Source organism: Stegostoma tigrinum, chromosome 31 (genome assembly GCF_030684315.1).
Source record: "Stegostoma tigrinum isolate sSteTig4 chromosome 31, sSteTig4.hap1, whole genome shotgun sequence".
NCBI classification, from domain to species: Eukaryota; Metazoa; Chordata; class Chondrichthyes; order Orectolobiformes; family Stegostomatidae; genus Stegostoma; species Stegostoma tigrinum.
The window spans coordinates 21380605-21398313 of NC_081384.1; the positions used below are offsets into that span (position 1 = coordinate 21380605).

At 42.1% G+C, this 17709-nt stretch overlaps 1 protein-coding gene across 3 annotated transcripts in view; it reads left to right on the forward strand.

Moving 5' to 3' along the window:
- Positions 1–17709, forward strand: part of LOC125466203 (neurabin-2-like) — a 211184-nt gene that overhangs the window by 120274 nt on the left and 73201 nt on the right. For all 3 annotated transcript variants that reach the window (XM_048560421.2, XM_048560423.2, XM_048560422.2), the window contains exons 3-4: positions 8704–8836; positions 10846–10966. In XM_048560421.2, the coding sequence (XP_048416378.1) occupies positions 8704–8836; positions 10846–10966 (254 nt within the window). The remainder of the gene's footprint in view (positions 1–8703; positions 8837–10845; positions 10967–17709) is intronic.

Sequence of the window (17709 nt, forward strand, 5' to 3'; positions counted from 1 at the left end):
CCAGTTGGGGACTGAACTCACACATTCTGCCCCATTTATGTATTTACTGTTAAAATAGTATTGCTGAAAAAAGACTGGCCTTTTGTCAATCGTTAGCACAATTTGCAAGAATGCCCGTTATTATCCTGAATGAATTGTCTTGGTGAGTTCAAGATGAAAAGTTTTGACAAAATGTGTCTTTTCTCAGCAATATTGTACGACTGTAAAAATAGTGTTCTATGAGTGATGCACTTGAGATGTAGTGTCAGAATCTCAAATTCATCTGGGTCTTGGTGTTGTCCTTTGAAAATTTGTCTTATGTATGTATATGTATGGTACCATGTTACAGATAGGTCAACTGGCAAAAATACTTCACAGTAAATTGAATACCTCACATTCTGTTAGGCTATGGAATGATTTATTTTCCTGTATCTCTGCACAGCACCTTTATTTGTTCAATAGACCAGCGTCTTAAACTTAAGAAGTAGGCCGTTATAATTACACAATGCCAATGGCAGGAATTATACAGTGAGTTTGACAGGGAATCCATATTTTGCCAACAATTAAGAAATCCAGACTATTGGCGACTATACATTAACTAGCGTTAATGTTTCAGGCAAAGAGGAGTTTTGAGACACTCCGGTGTCTTGGATATTGTGGATTACATGTTGCAGTCCTAAACACAAAATCAAATTTGTCACTTTATTAACAAGATTAACAATATAAATTAACAAGATGATGGGGAGCTGATGGCCCAGTGGTATTATCACTAGACTGTTAACCAGGGATGTTCTGAGGGCCCTCTGGGCAATTAAGGAAGGGAAGCAAATACTAGGAAGGGTTGCACGGTGAAATGTCTGTGATTTGTTTGTCCTGTCAAAATCTGGTTACCCTGCAGAAGTGTTCCTTTGGGATGTCCCACTCCAGAGAGCTGTTGACCCATTTTGATTAACCAGTAACTCTGGTGGCCAGCAGTGCCAGCCATTTTGGGAAAGAAAACAGGGATCATGGTCTTCAGGTGAGACGTATGATTTTGGATGGAGCTGCCAACTACTTGAGTGTTGCCAGCTTCAGAGAAGAAGTGGGGGACACATAGAGAACTGCTGAGTTACCCACCTACTGCATGTATTGTCCTGACAAAAGTGGAATGAGGCCTTAATGAGCTGTTAATTGGACACAGAAGGGCCTTAAAGAGCCCAAGAGCAGATTTCACCTGATGAAGCAGTTGCCCGAAAGCTTGTAATTTCAATTAAACCTGTGAGACAATAACCTGGTGCCTTGTAACTTCTGTCTTTGTCCACCCAATGTTGTATGGGAGACAAGTCAAAATCAAATGGGAATGTGATGTATAAAGTAAACATTTGTTTTTTGAGAGCTCCCTCTCCTCCCTTAGTTCCCCTTTTTATATTTGCTGGTGGGAGTGGGGCAGTAAAATTCTCACTGGACTTTCAAATAAAATTATTGCATAAACCTAATTGAGGTTAAAATAAGTGTTGGCAGTACATTAGTAGATTGGCCACCTATTGTACATCTCTGTGATTCCATTAAGTCAGTGATTAGATGCATTTGCCCCTGTATTTTTACTCTTTTTTCTAGCAGGTTGTAACGGCAAATCATTGTTAATAAAAAGACTACTTTGTTACTAATTCCTTCTACCGATTGGTTTGGCATGCTGAATGTATTAAATAAAATTTGCTCATGACTTGGGTTAATCCAATTGAGCAGCCAGAGACAATAGTGCAACATTGTTGTTCATCAGAAAATAAGTTTGATGAATCCGCATTTCCAATAGGGGACTGCATTCAAAGTCTTATCACATGGCACTGATTCCCACCTGAAGTTCCTTCAAGTAACTGTTTGCTATCATCATTGTGAGAACACTGAGTCAAGTTGACTGATGATCTTTTAAGGTTTAAGTGACTCTGTTGTGCCATTTTGGAAGATTTTATATAAAAGACAGAATGAGATGCAGAATCTGCATAAAAAGGATGTTTTGATTGTCTCAGTTTTGCCTCAGTTATGCATACACTGTGTGATTTTCAAGTGCTTTGTCAAAAAGACAAAAACAGATAAATATCACAGATTCATTTGTGTGCAGTACAGAAATTTTTGAATCCAAAGAGGCTCAAGCGAATCTTGAGCTGGGAATGGGGTGCAATGAGGTAGGAAATCTGCCATGACCTTAATGGATGCAGAGCAGAATTGAGGATCCAGATCCACTGTTCATACTCTTTGCTCACAGAGAAGGAGAAATTGTATGTGAGAAAGATCTTGTGAACAGTTTATTGTTGATATATTATCACTGGAATAGTTATGGAGACACAGGAACCGCTTGATGAAAGGAGCACCAAGGGTGGAATAATGGCAGGCCTAGAGTGACCATGGGCAATATCAAGAAATTTGGGAGAATAGTGTGATAATTTGAGCGAGGTCTTTGTCAATAGCAGGAGCAACAAGTCATGTTTTCCAACTAATTTCCAAACCGCGATACGTGACTCTTGCTGGTGAGGGATGTGCGTGTGCGGTGAGGGGGTTTATTAACTGGAATTATTGTTCATTATTACTGTAACTTAAGCTCACCTCATGAAGAGGTGCTTTCTCATTCTACCACCCTGTTTGGCCTGCTGTGTTCATCCAGCTCCACACTTTGTTAACTAAGAATTTCTGATCTGAATTTCTCCAGCTCACTGCTCGCTCCTCTGGACATTCATCTTGGACACCCAGCACCAATCTCTCAGCAAATGCTCCATGACCAGTGGCTACACACATCCCATGTCTATGGTCATTGGTATTCAACATTTACCTGCCTCTCTGCATCATTACTGCACATCTCCAGTCCACTTGTGGTATGCTTGTGCTCTTTCATGCTGCACCTCGGAAAGCACCGGAGATTATCGTTGGAATGATGCTATGGGGTCGCTTTGTCTGCTGGGATAAGCAGGAGCACATGGATTGGACCAGACTGCATCACAGGGCTACTCGTTTGTTTTCTTAGCACTCACTCACTTAGTGCCCACCTCCCTGCTCACAGCATCCCCCCTACTTTGCCTTCCCATGCCCTGCCTTGCTTTTTTGCATTTTGCGGTTGCACAGGATTTCTGTTTTAACTTGCCTTTTTGTGCAGTTTATAATGCCAAAAAGTTGGTCATTCATGTCAGCAGCCATCAGTCGAAGGGGTGGACATGTTGCAGTATGACTCTGTACTATTGTCAGTTTCACACTTGCACCGTGGAATACGTAGAGCATGTGCTTCAAGTAAATTGCCATGCCTCCAAGTTTAAGGGGAGTAGTCCACAGTCAGTTAAATGGAGAGACCCTTCAGACAGTGGGTCCTGGCACAATAGGTCAAGGACAGCCTCTATTACCAGTCTAGGGACTTGGTGTCTGGGCATTCAGCTTCTCAGGGTGGTCAGTACCAGGGCATTCTCCTCAAAGTGAGCCTTAACTCTTTCTGCCCTATTCGGTGCTGTTTTCCCGTGGAATGACACATGTAGTAGAATCAAGTGAAATGAAAGCAAGTGGCACAGCAGTTAAAAGTGGTGCAGGTGGGGAAAGTTGGTGAAGAGTCCTGCTTTGACTGGGTAGGTAGCACACAGGCCAGATAGGGTAAGCGGTGTGGGGTGGTTTGGCTGAACAAGAGCAAGTAAGGGACGATGTTGCAGGCGACAGCAAGAATAGTGGAGCATGAACCCGGGTGGAAAGTGGTGCAGTAGCAAATTTGATGAGTATGTGATAGCAGAGAGACGATGATGGTACATAGCCCATACACTGCTGGGTGCTCCTCTGAAAGGCTGAGACTGCACTGACCTGATTGACGACACCAGACCAGGCTGTCAGGCTCTGAAGGCTACCTGTTCTGGTCCCTGGGGGAAATGGACACCCTCCTCAGCATCATGACATCCTTCAGGTCCTTCAGATCCCCTGCCCTCAAAGCAGGATGCCAGTTTCCCTTTATCTGTCATGTTTGGGCCAGACATCATGAACTGTGCAAGACAATCCTGGTATTGGTGAGAACTTCCAGCTATGTTGAGTGGAGGAATTTGCTGTAGCATCTGGTGAGACGGGCACCATAGGATCATGGTAGCTGGTTAATGTGGCAAGTTTGAGAGGATGGTGTGAGAAAACATGTTAGAACTGCCAGAGAGGAAACTTCATGATATTCAAAATAAAATCACACTTTGCCCAATATAGTAATATCCAGCTCAAGAATGTCCATCTAATTAAACTTCTCAGCCTCTGTTAACTGTATGATTCAATAATAGATGAGTTTTTACAAATAATATCAGTCAGTCTGTATTAATGAGTTCTCCACAATCTAAGACAAGATGTGAGGGAAAACCCCTGTAATCAAGTGAGCTGAGAAGACTGTCAGGATTCACAGAAACAAGCTTTACTGACTTTATTTATGCTTTACTAAAGAGAAAATAGCAAAGAAGAACAAGTCTTAAAATAAACCACATTCCTTCATCAATTAAAAAAGTAACTAATGTATAAAAATGTAAAATGGAGCATGTATATAATTTCCAAAATATAATGTGAGTAATCCAACATCAATACTCCCTTAAACTTCACGGGTTTGGCTGTATTTTTAAAACCCTAGTCACATCCAAGCTTTATGTGATGTAGCACCGGGTTTTTAAATAAATTGTTTTTTCTGAGTATTTGCGTGTATTTTTTAATAAATCAATACTTGATAAGAGGTAATATAGGAAGCTTTAAATGAAGTTATTCCAGGAAGCAGTTGACTGCAGAAGAACAAAAAATGGGTAAGATTTTGAGTGAAGGCAATAAGCTGATGTGGAAGGAAGTCTGCAGTGAGGGCATGGCCATCAATTCTTGCAGAAAATATTGCTGCAAATTGCAAGAGAATTCATTTTCTGAGCCGGCAGGGAATATTGACTGGATTTTTAGTGAGTTCCGTGCCAAGTTCATCGTCCCAGAGTCAGAAATGTGGATGCTGCTCTTGCCATGATAGCCACCAAATAGTTAAATGGCCTTTTTTTAGGCAAAGTCAATCATATTCATATGGCCTTCAGGAGTAGAGGAAACAATAATATTTCAGGAACAAAAAACAGATGTTGCTGGAAAAGCTCAACAGGTCTGGCAGCATCTGTGAAGAGATATCTAGAGTTTACCTTTCGGGTCCGGTGAACTGGAATATTTCAGGTTGTAGTCATGCCCGAAATTGAGCTCACAGTAGATCCAAAGCTAGTTCAGGAATCTGAAATCCTCACATGTGCACGAGATAGAAATGGAAACAGAAGCAGATGTTATCGAGCAGGAAGAGCAGGAGCTACATTTGACAGAGTAAAAGAAAAGTACAGGAAAGGTGACAGAGGGTTGAAGGTATAATTGCAATGCCGAGATCTTCCAACTTTGTCATGTATATGGGTACATTAGTGTTTGATGTCACTGAATGACTGTACAAACATCTCTAAGTCACATTCCCTGACCAAAAAACAAGTCTGAAACTGAACAGAGATAGTAGGAACTGCAGATGCTGGAGAATCTGAGATAATAAGGTGTCGAGCTGGATGAACACAGCAGCCCAAGCAGCATCAGAGGAGCAGGAAGGTTTCAACAGTTGAAGTTAGTGTATGACAATGCGATTTAATATGTGTTATTTCTAACAGTGGAATGGAACAAAGTCTCCCTGTAGCAAAGAAAAAAGTTTAGATTTGTGAAAGATTCCTGTCAGTCAAATCAGAAAGGAATCATAAAACTGTCTCAACAAATAAAGGAAAAGAAAATGGAAGAAGTCAGTTGAGTTAAAAAGTGATAGGAGTGAAATGTCTGTGGAATCAATTACTAATGAAAGGGTAGCATAGAGAACAGGTTGAAATTCTATTTTGCTGTTAAGACCTTTCTGTCATGTAGATGTCCTTTTTCTTTGGCGTAATAAACTTAGATTCTGTTGCTGAAGAACATTTGCAGCCTCATGTTAGTATGTTTCTATGGCTAAGTACCTCATGAACCAATTATAAAAATTAAACATCGGGTCTATTCTGGGATCTGTCCAGTAATACCATTAGCTGGGTTCATAATAGTAGTGTTTTGGAAATAACTATTTTGTGTTGATGTGTAAGTGGTGGAGCCATTAATGTTAAGATTATTTCATGTCACGCATTTGAGATACATATAAATGGTTAGGAACATGGACTTAAAACTTGGTATTATCATGCCAGAGGTCCCTAGTGTAGTGCTAAGATTCCACAAAGACAGATTAAAGAAGGAATTTAACCCAAACAAAAACTGGAGGTTTTGTCAAATCAGGTTTGTTAAAGTCAGATTTTGATCAGTTGCTCAATTCAAATTTGCTGAACTGTCCATTTTTGGCATTTTCTGAGGTGTTACTGTTTGGAAACCTGTCTGTCTACTCCAAGGAGATGAGTGAGTACTTTAAATATAATAGCATGACTACGGCCATGTACCATTCAGCTTTTACACATTTACCTGTGTTCAGTCAGGTTTTGCAAACAGGGAGAAGCCTGATGCCTGTATCCAGCTGAGGGCTTGCCTGATGTAAGAGGTGACCTCCTTAAATCAGTGTGACCTCCTTCAATTCATTATCTATGATAAATGTGTGAATTTCTGGAACACGCTGTATTGCAATACGTCACTGTGCATCTACTGGTGAATGAGTGACCTCAGTATTTTAGCTATCTCTTCCATATTCCAATATAAAACACAGTGGAATATTTATTACAGACAGACAGACATGTTCAATTCTGAAAGGAGCTGTGTTCCCTCTCCCAGTTTGCCACCAGTTCTCATTTCATTCTAACTTGCCCCCATCTTGAGCATCAAATTAAAGCAGGCTCAGTAAACTGCGACCAGCAATTTTCCTTAGATAGACCCACAGATGTAACCATGGTAACTCCCTCATCGTGACAACAACAGTGGCACAAAAGAAAATCATCTATGCATGTAAAGACTTGCAACAAATGTATGCAAATACTAAGTAAAATAGGAATGTGCAAATAACCCTAATCAGTTTAAGTAGCTGTTAGGTGAAAGAAGGCTTCTGTACTTATCCACTAGTTAGACTAATTAACCTGGAGGACAACAGCAATTTTTAACACTCTTTCTGGCTTTATAGAAAGCTGTGCAGGTGACAATGATATACTGAAGTGAAATCTTAATAATCGGTTCACATACTTGTTCCTCCAACTGCATCTGTTGATTGATCAGATCTCAATTTATGATACAAATGCTAACATCATAGCTACTACTGAAAGTTTCTGAGGCAGTATGGCATGCAACGTTTGAGCTATATAGAATGTACAGTGTTGGAAGAGGCAACTTCAGCCTGATTCGTTGGTGATGGTGTTTATGTTCCATGTGCATTTCCTCTCATCTGTCTGCACCTCAGGGTATAATTGTAACATATTTTCATGATGAAACAAAACTCATTAGTAATGCTCATCCGATTTTGTATCATACCGTAGTAAAACATAAATATGGTTTATGTGAACTACCACATGTAATGTTGGATGTGTTATTTCTCCCAATTACGACTCAACAATGGACTCAAAAACCTCCAAGTTATGTTGTTTCTTGAAATCAGGAAATTTAATCTTTTTGTCAGAACTCTCATAACCTCTGATAATTTTGTAAAATGTTGATTTTAGCATTCCAGCCGCAGTAAGCGTTCCACGTATTTGCATGCCTGTATACTGACCTTTTTGTTGGATCACTGGTCTTTAAAAATGTGTTGGTGCCATTTTGTTTTCTCTAATTTACCTATTTGGGGATATTATCACACTGCTCAGGAGCAGATGGGACTTGAAGCCAGGTCTCCTGGATCTGAGATAGCGACACTAGCCCTGCAACATCAGAAACAGTGTCAGTGCTGTTTTACCCTGGCTCTCAATTACTTAGGTATCCATTGTCTCCATTTAATCCTTTATGGATATTATTCAATGCATGTTACATGTTTAGAAATATAATTATTACTTACATAAATTTAGGAAATGAGGGCTTGAAAAATTGTTTCTTCTTATTAATGATTTCTGGTTAATGCAGTGAAAGGTGGATAAGGACTGAATTGAAGATCAGTTTCAATTGGAATCATGACCGTTAGCTTTTTCTGTCTTGGCTCATTTGTGTCATTCTCACCTCTGAGCCAGAAGGTTGCTGGTTCAAGTTTAACAGAGATTTAAGCATGTTATCCAGGCTTTACAATCTCTATGGGGCCGAGGGAATGCTTCACTGCTAGAGATTTGTTTAGTGCTTTTAGTGTCTTGTGTTGGTGAAAGGCACTGTATAAGTTGCAAGTTTTTTTTGTAACATTTTAAGAGTAGCACATTTTTTAACACATTTCGAGAAGTAACTTAATTATGACACAATTTCCTAACTTGCCTGTATTGAGTGAGGGATGCTGTGTGTGTGTGCGCACTGAAGCCTACCCAACTTTGCTTCCACTTCAATTAAATGTGCTTCTGTTTCTAAATGTTTGTGAGGTTGCTATAAAGGGCACAGAAAGAAAGATCTTTCTCTTAGGCTCTTTACACCTTCATGGTCCTCGGTTTGTTTAAAGTGAAAAGCTTGATCTGTGAGAGAGTTAAGCCATGTGCAAACCTAACTGTTAATGCCAGTAAGATTCCTGTTGCCTTTTGATTATTCAAAGATCAGTTATTTGACAAGGACAGGTTCAAGTTACATATGTGGATGTACTTTTCATCGTTTATTTAACTATTAAAAATGTCAATACTGTTCTGCTAGGTATTCACTACTTATTCCAATGAGGACTATGACAGGCGAAATGATGATGTGGATCCCATGGCAGCATCAGCAGAATATGAACTGGAAAAACGTGTGGAAAGGCTGGATCTCTTTCCTGTGGAACTTGAAAAGGGTAAGTTATAGCAGAGTTCCAAAATATTAATCTATTCTTACCTCTATTTGTCTTGAAGATAATAACTTTAAGACAGGTTATAATGTTCCATAGGGTGCTTACTTTTTGTGCAGATACTGCCAAACATGATGTGTTTCTCCAATACTTTCTGTTTTTATTTCAGATTTCCAACACCTGCAGTACTTTGCTTTCATTCTAATTTTGGTGTCTTGTTATCAGGCTGTGAAAATGATTAATATAACATGGACTTGATGGACACGAAAAGTTTGAGTGTAATATTACTGGCCAGCAGATGAAATATTGAACCATTTGCACCAATTTTTAATAACATTGGTATAAATTCCAGAAACAGTTGTTGAAATTCATAAAACAATCTGTTTCAACATTGAGTTAGTTACTATAACATACGTTCACAAAGCTTTTAAAATGATATTAATGTAATCTAATATTTCGCACAGAAAATTTCAAAGTACAGAGAAACCTATATGTATTTTGTATATGTTTATATTACATTATGTGACACACAGGTAAAGAGACAAAATGCATTTTTTTTAGAAGCAAGGTATTTAGAGGATAGAGTAGCAAGGCAACAGAGCATGGAGATACAATTTGTTCCGCATTTTAAAGTAATATGTTCTGCTTTTTAGTTTTATTATCATACTTTCACAAAACCTGTGCCAAATTGAGAGGCGGTGTTGACAAGTTGACTGGAGGTATTACTCCATGGTACAACAAGAACTGTTAACCCATCTGTGCCTTCTGCCTGTCAACTCTAAAGACTGTCTTCCATACTGTTGCCCCATTATGGTTCGATTCTTTCCTGCTCCACCGCAACTAGTGCATTTTTTTTTGCGGCTGTTTCTCTTTCAATCATTGCAGTTTATTCAAATGTGGTCACACCAACCCCCACACCACCTTCTAATTTGTCAATTAATTGCAGCCTTCTATTGTCACTATGCGCCAACATAACATCAGCATTGTGCTTGTCCCTGAACAAATCTTCAAATCTCACACTAGATTTGTCATCGATAGCTCCATCTTTCACATGTAACATTGCTCACCCGTGATTGAACATTAACCCCACACCCTCCACCCATTGCTTCTGAAACAGTCTCTAATGCTTTGATTGCCTCAAGGCACTGCTTTGTTAATACCATTAATCCCCAGTTCCTTTGACACAAGCTCCACCTCGTCCAAATTCTATTCCAAATATCCTGTCTTTCTTCTCTACTGTATAGTTGTCCTATTCTAGTTACCTAGCAAAATTGTGCCTACAAAACTTTGTGACTTCATTTCATGCTGTTCATTGAATCATAGAGTGGTTACAGAACCGAGGAAGCTACCCAGACCATCAGGACTGTTTCAGACCCCTTCTGTGTTACTCCTTAGTTTGTCATAGAATGCGTGAAGTGTGAAAGCAGGCTATTCGGACCATTGAGTCCACACTGAACCTCCTAAGAGCATCCCACCCAGACACACCTGCCCTACCCTTTTCCTGTAACCCTGCACTCCCAATGGCTAATTCACCTAGCCTACACATCCCAGGACACTATGGACAATTTAATGTACCCAATTCACCTAACTTGCAATTCTTTGGATGGTGGGAACTGCAGCACCCGGAGTAAACCCACGCAGACATGGGGCAAATGTGCAAACTCCATGCAGACAGTTGCGTTTCATTTCCCTGCTCTGGCCTACAGTGCACCCATTCCCTGCTTCCATCTTGAATAACATTCACAGAATTACACTTAAATGATCTTTCCATAGATTTAGAATTAGTTTTCTTGGCTTTCCACCTTGTCAAATGTTTGTCCATCTTCAAATGTATGAATAATATTTGATGTACTTGACTGTGCTGTCAGTCATCCTCTTAAAATCTTCTCATAACTTTTGCTTGGCATACATTCCTTAAGGCTCCCACTACTTAATGTAGCTTAGAGTATTTCATTCTGTTGAAAGTACTGTAGATTGTTTCCTCAACTGAATTGCACCTTTCTTTCTGACTGTAGATGGTGATGGCCTGGGTATCAGTATCATCGGTATGGGAGCTGGAGCTGATATGGGCTTGGAAAAGCTTGGAATATTTGTGAAGACAGTAACTGAAGGGGGAGCAGCTCACAGGGATGGCAGGTAAGGCTTGATTTGTTTTAACCAAAATTATATTTATTTATAATATTCAAGAACACTGTATACCTTAAATATCGCCATATCTGTGCAAATAAAGCAGGAGATGCTAATTATTGGCTACCATTCTTGGAAGACCAAGTTTGACTCAAAATATGACACATTTCTTAAATACTGCCAACTTGCTTTGATATTTTCATGCAGCATAGAAAACGCTAAATGTTTTCCAAATAATTAGTGAGGATTAGGAGATAAAGTCACAAATCTCCAGGATTATGTCAAGAAACAGCTAATAATTTGAAAGGCCATTTAGTGAGATTCAGATTTGTGCTGATCGCTATTAGGATAACTTGTGCTGAAATCATAATTATTTGCTTATTAGAATAGTTTCAACTAGATCTTTAATGCAAAAAATATGAGTTGATAGCTTTACATGAGTGTGGTTATGCAATAATTCGATTTAATGGGTCAAAATTCTATGATATTGCTGTATCCTTTGCTGATGTCATAACAATTTGAGAGTGACTGGGTTTACAAACGGGATGCACCCCTGCGCAAAGAGAAGTTGCTAGGTAGATTATCCTATTATGGAGCATGTCAGAAAGCATTGATGTAACCAGACAATAGTCCTTAATCTTTGTTGTTACTTTGCTACAATAGTATAGAATACATTCTACGCAGGACTGAAAATCCTTGCTGTTTCATATCTGAATGGAAAGTGGTATTCTTCAATGCAGCAGTCACCATTGCCATACCAAAAATATATACTTCAGTTGTATTTTTCCAAAAACAGTTAGCAATCTTTGAGTTATCTCACCTTCAAATGTATTTTGATGTCTTTTCACTAAATCGTACTTGAGTTTTGGCTGCCTATCTGGATGAATGATCAAGCTATTTTTTTGTAGGAAGTTTATATTATTCCTTAAGACATAATGAATGGATAAAATTTTTGGTACGATTGTAATGGAAAATACATGTGTGAAAGGCAGGCTGACTGATGAATAATTTAGTGGCAACACCCTTTGATTGCTTTTCCAGTTCAAAAACCAACGGGGTGTGAAAACGAGTCGTTGGTGAATCTTAATGTACTCTACCATTTGCGCTTTTAAGACAGGCCTGTGAAGGCATTTGTCTATGTCACAGCTAAAAGGATCTGTCATGCAGCTGGAAACACATGTATTGTATCTCAGGTTGTGGTTATTGAAGGGAACTGTGAAAAAAGAAGCAGCTGTCTATAAATAAATTACTGACAGAAAAGCTGCTTGTTTCTTGTCCAGTGAAACGAAGACTATCATTATTTAGTATTTCATTTTTAATTGTGTTACTTTCAACTGCATCTTTTGATCATTTTGTTTTGTCCAGTTGGTTTGAATTCCAATGAAATGTATACATGGCGTAATGTGCGAATATCATCACTGACTTTTACCCATTTTTTAAAAAAATGCCCCCTACCTCAGGGCTGTTTTCCTGTGCAATCAGCTTTTTACTGAAATGCAGTGTGAAATAACCATGTGGGCGATGCTTCTTCCTGTTTTAGACATCAAGGCAGAGAAAGTCAACAATATATTCCATAGTATTTGACATTTCCAGGTATATAGCTCAGACGTTATGCTGGATAGATGGTTTGATCGATTTAATTTCTTCCCATTGTTAATATTTGTGAGGTTTCAATTCACTCCTGGGTTGTTTTATAACATGGAAGGATGCATTCTGCTCATTCACCTTACATGTTCACTACATTTTTGTTGGAAGACATAATTCCATTTTCTTTCTCAACATATGAGAATTTGGTAAAAAGGAAACTGAAAGTTAGGTTGTAAACTTGTAAGTAGCAGTTTATTGTGTAGCTGTAAGTGAGGGAATGGCAGTTACTGAAAATATTTGTAAGTAGTGATTGGTTATTTTGAAAACATTGTTATTCCAAAAACCTGAAATCTCTTCCAGATTGGCATTTAAAACTGATTGCTTTGACCTAGGGTGATAGTGCAGCCAATGCTAATTGTAAGCTTCACTCTTTATTTGGTGTGTTTTGTCTTCTCTGCCCATAACCTGTCAGCATTGGTTGGCCCACAATTGCAGTTTCCTCATGCCTGTATCACTCCCATCCCTTTAAGAAGCAACTTGTCCGGCCAATTTTCCAGCACTCAAACAACCTGATCTTAAACAGCATAAATAGCTTCCCATTCCAAATTGAATTCAAACCAATCACAAAATCAAACACCTCTGAAGCACAGAGATAGTAGAAACTGCAGATGCTGGAGAATCTGAGGAAAAAAAGGTATCGAGCTGGATGAACGAAGCAGGAAAACTGATGTTTCGGGTCTAGACCCTTCTTCAGAAATGGGGGAGGGGAAGGGGATTCTGAAATAAATAGGGAGAAAGGGAGAGGCAGAGAGAAGATGGATAAAGGAGAAGATAGGTGGAGAGGAGACAGACAGGCCAAGGAGGTGGGCCTCCTTCACCTGTCCGTCCTCCCTGGACTGACCTATCCCCTCCCTAACTCCCCACCTACACCCTCCTTTACTGGCTCCAACCCCACCTCCTTTGGCCTGTCTGTCTCCTCTCAACCTATCTTCTCCTTTATCCATCTTCTATCCGCCTTCCCGTCCCTATTTATTTCAGAATCCCCTGCCCCTCCCCTGTTTCTGAAGAAGGCTCTAGAGCCGAAACGTCAGCTTTCCTGCACCTGTGATGCTGCTTGGCCTGCTGGGTTCATCCAGCTCTACACCTTGTTAACCTCTGAAGCACAGTCTCACAGGAGAGGCACACCTGTCCCCAGGGTAACGCATATAAAATATCCATGAATGTTATGTGACTCAAACCTTGCAGGTTAGAGTAGGCTGCATCCATATCATTCTAAGTTTTTAGCTTATCACTGAAAAGTAAAATGGGCAAGAAGAATTTTGTTAATGTTGGTTCCTCAACTTTTGTAATCACTGTCAAGATCAGCGTTTTCCAGAGAGATGGACTATTGACTAAGAGGCGGTCGTATCCCTGCTTCTTGGCCAGAAGCTCTGGGTTCAAGTCCCACCTTGAATACCACGGAATGTGTGTTGAAGTGCAACCCGACAGGTTGATTTCCAGAGATGATAGGAACTGCCGATGCTGGAGAATCTGAGATAACAAGGTGTAGAGCTGGATGAACATAGCAGGCCAAGCAGCATCAGAGGAGCAGGAAAGCTGACATTTCAGGTTGTTACCCTTCTTCAGAAATGGGGGAGGGGAAGGGGATTCTGAAATAAATAGGGAGACGGGGGGAGGCGGACAGGTCAGGGGGACGGGATGAGGTTAGTGGGTAGGAGATGGTGGTGGGGCTTGAGGTGGGAGGAGTAAAGCCATCAAATGTGGTTATTATAAGCGGTAAGAATGTTCAACCGTATCAAAACATGGAAAATAGAAGCTGGAGTAGGCCATTTGGCCTGCTCCGCCATTCAACATGATCATGGCTGGTTATCCAAGTCAGTACTTCATCACGTTAAAAGTCTCCACACACACGTTCTCGCCATAAGCAAGTGTTATCCCTGCTTTGAGGGTCTTCTCGCGCGCGCGCTCTCTCTCTCGCGCGCGCCCCTCTCTCTCTCGCGCGCGCCCCTCTCTCTCTCGCGCGCGCCCCTCTCTCTCTCGCGCGCGCCCCTCTCTCTCTCGCGCGCGCGCCCCTCTCTCTCTCGCGCGCGCGCCCCTCTCTCTCTCGCGCGCGCGCCCCTCTCTCTCTCGCGCGCGCGCCCCTCCCTCTCTCGCGCGTGCCCCTCCCTCTCTCGCGCGTGCCCCTCCCTCTCTCGCGCGTGCCCCTCCCTCTCTCGCGCGTGCCCCTCCCTCTCTCGCGCGTGCCCCTCCCTCTCTCGCGCGTGCCCCTCCCTCTCTCGCGCGTGCCCCTCCCTCTCTCGCGCGTGCCCCTGCCTCTCTCGCGCGTGCCCCTGCCTCTCTCGCGCGCGCCCCTCCCTCTCTCGCGCGCGCGCTCTCTCTCTCGCGCGCGCCCCCTCTCTCTCTCGCGCGCGCCCCTCTCTCTCTCGCGCGCGCCCCTCTCTCTCGCGCGCGCGCCCCCTCCCTCTCGCGCGCGCGCCCCTCCCTCTCTCGCGCGCGCCCCTCCCTCTCTCGCGCGCGCCCCTCCCTCTCTCGCGCGCGCCCCTCCCTCTCTCGCGCGCGCCCCTCCCTCTCTCGCGCGCGCCCCTCCCTCTCTCGCGCGCGCCCCTCCCTCTCTCGCGCGCGCCCCTCCCTCTCTCGCGCGCGCCCCTCCCTCTCTCGCGCGCGCCCCTCCCTCTCTCGCGCGCGCCCCTCCCTCTCTCGCGCGCGCCCCTCCCTCTCTCGCGCGCGCCCTTGCGGCGCGCTCTCTCTCTCGCGCGGCGCTCTCGCGCTCTCTCTCGCGCGCTCTCTGTCTCTCGCGCGCTCTCTGTCTCTCGCGCGCTCTCTGTCTCTCGCGCGCTCTCTGTCTCTCGCGCGGCACACTCTCTCTCTCTCTCTCTCTCTCTCTCTCGCGCGCGTGCGCTCTCTCTCTCTCGCGCGCGTGCGCTCTCTCTCTCTCGCGCGCGTGCGCTCTCTCTCTCTCTCGCGCGCGTGCTCTCTCTCTCTCGCGCGCGTGCTCTCTCTCTCTCTCTCTCTCTCTCTCTCTCTCTCTCTCTCTCTCTCTCTCTCTCTCTCTCTCTCTCACTTCTCTCACACACACACACACACTCACTCTCACTCTCACACACACACACCCCCGCGCACGCACACACAGTTGTTAAATGTTTCTGCTCAGAAGAATTCAGAATTTGTTTTGGATTTTTACTGAAACTATAATCAGTATTTATGATAAGATGAATTGTTGAAGCCCTGATTTGCAGATGAGATTCTGTCAAATGTAAGCAATGCCCAGCATGTGACCTAGTTTTTAAAGTTCCTCAGTGACTGCTGCTCATGAGTTATTGGAACAGGTCACTTCATAGTTTTCATATCCAGTGGATTTTGTCTCTTTGTTCGGATACAGTAAGTATTTTAGACATAATTTTTGGCCGAGAACCCTCCCGTGTATCAGTATTTACCCTCATTTTCCTTAATTCTATTTATAGTTGTACTAAAATGTTAATAAACTTCCAATGTTTTTTCTGAAGGTTGAAGCTGCCCCTTCCATTAAACAATGATACAGAATTGTAAAAGTCAGTCCCTCCATTGATTAAATTACTTGGTGACTGGGGTCATGCCTGAAGTCAGACAGGAATATTCACACTGTTCAAATTTGGCACAGTGTTACACATGCATAATTAAGACAGTAATAAATAATAAATAAGGTATATTTATGCATCAAGAAGCACTTGTGCATAAAAGCACAAGTTAACACTTTCAGTATCAAGATGCTATGCTGAGGTTTCAGTTACATATTCAAACAATGTATGGAATCCATGCAATGGTTTATAATAGTCTCTCTCTTTGCTGTTCTCCTCCTTTTGTCTGAGCCCATCTTAGCTTTTGTGAGTATGTCGCATGTTTCAAGGCCTTTTGTGGGCTTAACGGGGCTGTAACAAATGAATGAGTGTGGTTAGAATGTATCATCAATGTTCCAAGAGACAACACCTCATCTCAAGGTGTGAAACCTGAGGAAAAAATTAAATTTAAATACTTAACCTTGACTTTGATTTTGGAATCGAGCGTTGCACTATGGCATTGAGCATCTCTGACCTCAACTGCCAGTGGAGATACAGTACCTTGCAAATTACGTGGGAAAAGCAAAAACTGCACATATTGGAGTCAGAGATAACAGCGTGAGGAGCTGAAGGAACCCAGCAGGCTGGGCAGCATCAGACAAGCAGGAAAGTTGACGTTTCGGGTCGGGACCCTTCTTCAGAAATGGCTCCTAGCTCCCTTTCTGGTATGTGTGCTGGTGCAGCTCCGCCTCCTGGGGTCTAAGGATTGTGGGTTGGAAATTCAAGCTCAGAAAGGTATGGAGACCAATGATGTAAAACGAAAACCATTAAATGATGCACTTCCTCATTACTGGACGGCTTCGGTCTGCTTTATTTAATTATTTCATGTGATGTAAATGTGGCTTGCATTGTGAACAAATGAGGTATGATGTTGTTGAGTTTTGGATAAAGAAAGCTAATTTGACTGCAACCAAACAGAGGAGGCCAAGTCTCTGTACCAAATGGTACCAGCTCGAAGTGGATCATAGAGAGAATTTTTACAGATTCTTGAAATTCTAGGAGTTTGCAAGAAATCAATGATGGTTTGAGAATTCTACCTTCAGAGAGCAACTGCACATGAGAGGAAGAACTTCTGAGGAACTCAGCATGTTTCAGGTTTCTGCTTTTTGGAACCTTTAATTGCTCAAAATTATCATAGCATTATTTTGAGCTTTTAAACTGGATAACGAAATTTGGCTAAAAGTGTCCAGTATGCAGAACTCCAGGAAGTGAGACCATCCATGGAGAGGGGAGTGTTAATCATGGCTGACTCTGAGACAACAAGGCTAGAGCTGGATGAACACAGCAGGCCAAGCAGCATCAGAGGAGCAGGAAAGCTGACGTTTTGGGTCTGGACCCTTAATCTGAGAATCTGTGAATACGTACTCAGCGAGAACAACTGCCTCCTTTTTTGTATCCAGTTGTTAAAATCTGCACCTTACATTCAGTAGTCTCGAACTGCACCTCTATACCCATCAGGTCACATGGGCTTGTCTCTGGGATGATTTTGTCAAAAGTCACATACCCCTCTGTAAACCATTCCAGTTTACCTTGAATGAAAAGATTCCGTTTAATGCACGACCATCTTATAAA